The 2,863-nt window shown below is 57.2% G+C and overlaps 1 protein-coding gene across 1 annotated transcript in view; it reads right to left on the minus strand.

Annotated features, from left to right (window-relative positions):
• The window catches only part of ADAMTS15 (ADAM metallopeptidase with thrombospondin type 1 motif, 15), a gene marked incomplete at its 5' end in the record, with an annotated part of 8,279 nt that extends 5,422 nt beyond the window's left edge, over positions 1-2,857 (minus strand). Inside the window, 1 exon segment of the mRNA XM_010078760.1 lies at positions 2,627-2,857. Coding sequence (XP_010077062.1) covers positions 2,627-2,857 — 231 coding nt within the window.
• Between the last annotated feature and the right edge of the window lie 6 nt (positions 2,858-2,863).

Here is a 2,863-nt window from a genome sequence, read left to right on the forward strand (position 1 = left end):
CTGGCGCAGCGAGCTTTTGGCTCCCAGCCCAACACCTGGGCTGACACACTGACCCACTTCTTGCTGTGAACCTGTGCAAACGAGAGGCTCTTAACGGGGTTTTCCCTCACCCCCCAGCTGCAGCCCGCTGCAGCCCACTTTGAAAGGCTGGACAACATCCCTGGGTTCTCATAAGGGGTCCTGACCCCCCAAAAACACCTCCTCCAGCTTTGCCAGGGGTCCAGCCTGCTCGGAAGGGGAGGCAATGCAAGGATGGAGCTACGGAGGGGAGGAGAGAAATGCAGGAGGTTCAAGGTGGGAAAGCGGACAGCTCACCGTCACTGACATCCCCACTGCCAGCCCAAATAACAGGGGGTGCCCAGCATCCCCCGCACCAAGCCGAGGGGCTGCTTCATGCACCATCAGGGCTCTCCTGCCAGCCCAACCTTCATCTGTGGGTACTTCTTCATCCCCTTGTGAACTTCTCGAGATGTTCTACAGGTTGGTTGGGGAGGATCCTTGTGGCTATTGCATTATTTCACCTTATTGCATTAATTCAGGTCATAGGCACTCTCCCAACTGTGAAGGCTTCCCATGGGTGCCCAAAGCATCCTCAAAAAGCTGAGCCTTGAGTTCCGGAGCATGGGTTTCCAAACTCCTCCATGGCATCTGCTGCAGCCAGATGTTCCTTGGAGCAACATCCCTTTGGTTTTCCAGCAGCCCAAAGATGTTCAGCAAACCTTCACTGGTGGGACATCAAGGTCCAGGCTGGGTGGGAAGCATGGCTGAGCCCTTTGTGATGTTATTTCCACGAGGATGAAGGCTGGATGCTCTGCAGGACCCTCCAACAAGCACCAGGTAAGAAGGTGAAGGTCCCACGGCTGTGGTTGCTGGTAGATCTGCACCCACCAAGTGGGACCAAGGTCCCCAAAGGCAAATCCACAGTCCAGCATCGGGATGGAGTAAAGCAGGAGAGGACAGCCCTAATCATCAGCAACTCATTGACACAATGGGAAACTGTTTATCAACCGGGCTTGAGATGAAATTTAAGTCGGGGGCTTATGTAAGAGCTTTTTGGCAGGGAGATAAGCTTCGGGGTGTCAGGGGACCACAGATGGATGCACTCAAGGAAGGCAGATGTCTCCTCCACCATGTGCCTTGTGCACCGAGCTTGCCTTGGGATTTCAGGAATGGATGGTTTAGCAACAGGTAAAAAAAAAAAAAAAAAAAACAAAACCACAAATGCAGCCGGGCCGTGAGCCGCAGCTTTCAGATCGCTGGGACCGAATCCATCCCACGTGCGGCTCCGGTGACCTCAGCAGGTTTCCACCAGAGATGGAGCTGGGGTGTCAGCAGGCGTCCTCCTCTTTGCAGCTGGCAGAACCTGCTCCAGCAGCCTGGGCTTCAACCCTGCCAGGATTTACAGCTGGACAGAGGACACGGCCCCTTTTTGGGGTGGGGGGAACAAGGAGAACGGGCGGGATGAGGTGTCACACGTCCTGCACAGCATCATTCCTGACCCCAGGCTCGGGGCAGCTGAACCGTGCTGGATGCTCTATCCTTCCCACCCACCAGTGCTTGACCTGGAAAGATGTTTTGGGAATGGTTTCCCTGCTGTTGAGGGGAGTTCCCAACCTGTCCCTAATCCAAAAACATCTGGGCAGAGATGGGGGAAGGAGAAAACACACGTTGCTCTTGCTGGCGAAGGTAAAATGGGACTGTCCCCTTCAAACCAGGCTCATCCTTCTCCCCTCCCATCAGGAATTTGGGGGTGCAGGCTGTGATACCCCAACCAGGCACCACACTGATGCCAACACTCAGACAGGACCCCAGGGAAGAGGAGCAGCATCTGGGGTGAGGCTCTGGGAGTGGTGTCACCCCTTCGGGGTCACCCAGTTTACCAGGGTGGGAGGGTGGAGAGCTGATCCCAGCTCAGCAATCACCCCCCATCCCACCAAAACCGAGCAAAAAGCACCAGCAAAGCCCCCCCCCTGCCGCAGGGATGCAGCCAGCCCATGGCAGCGGTGGGAGACACTCTCATCTCCCCCCTCCAAGGGCTGGCTGCATCCCTGCTGCTTTTCTTCCAGCCCTGAACTGGTTCCACACCGAGCAGCCAGCGCATAGAGGAGAGGTCCAGGTTCTCAGGAGGACCATGAGTCAGAGGAAGCAAGAAAAGTTTCTCCTTTTTTTTTTTTTTTTTTCTTGGCAGGTGGCACTGAGAGCTCTTCCCAGCCAGGGAGGAGGAGGAAGCATGGCCATGCTCCTCCTCTTCTGGGCTCGCACCCCACGTTTCGGGGTGGCGGCTGCTGTGCACCAGAGCTGCCGGGGGCAGCTGGCAGGGGATGGAGCGGCAGGTTTCTGCCCATGGGGACAACCTACTTTTGGGCATCTCCTGGCCTCCCTCACCCCCTGGCAGGGCTTTTTGCAGGCTGCTGGCCAAATCCTGCCCACAGGACAGCAAAAGCTGGCTGGAGGGGGTTTGCTCCACCCCCTCTGCATCCCCTGCCCCAGCATCTGAGGGTGGAGGGTCCCTTGGGAAAGGGGGATCAGGCACAAATGCAACCTCCTGCAGCATAAACAGTGGCAGGAGACCTTAAAATTGGGGACAGCCCCACCGGGTCATCCCCACCCCCAGCCCTGCACCCACCTGCTTGGTGAAGAGGATGGCGGTGTCCCAGTACTCGGGGTGCTTGTCGCTGACTTTGTTCCACTTTTTCTGCCAGGCGCAGAAGTTGCGGAGGGTGAGGGCGGCGTTGCCAGTGACCTTGGGCCCTTTGTCATCTTGCCCGATGAGGAGGAACTTGACGACAGCGATCTGGATGGGATTACGGATGCTGGGGTGCTTGTAGAGGCGAGCGGCCGTGGCCATCAGGGTGAGCAGGTA

This window comes from Pterocles gutturalis, unplaced genomic scaffold (genome assembly GCF_000699245.1).
Source record: "Pterocles gutturalis isolate BGI_N339 unplaced genomic scaffold, ASM69924v1 scaffold14603, whole genome shotgun sequence".
In the NCBI taxonomy this organism is placed as follows: domain Eukaryota; kingdom Metazoa; phylum Chordata; class Aves; order Pterocliformes; family Pteroclidae; genus Pterocles; species Pterocles gutturalis.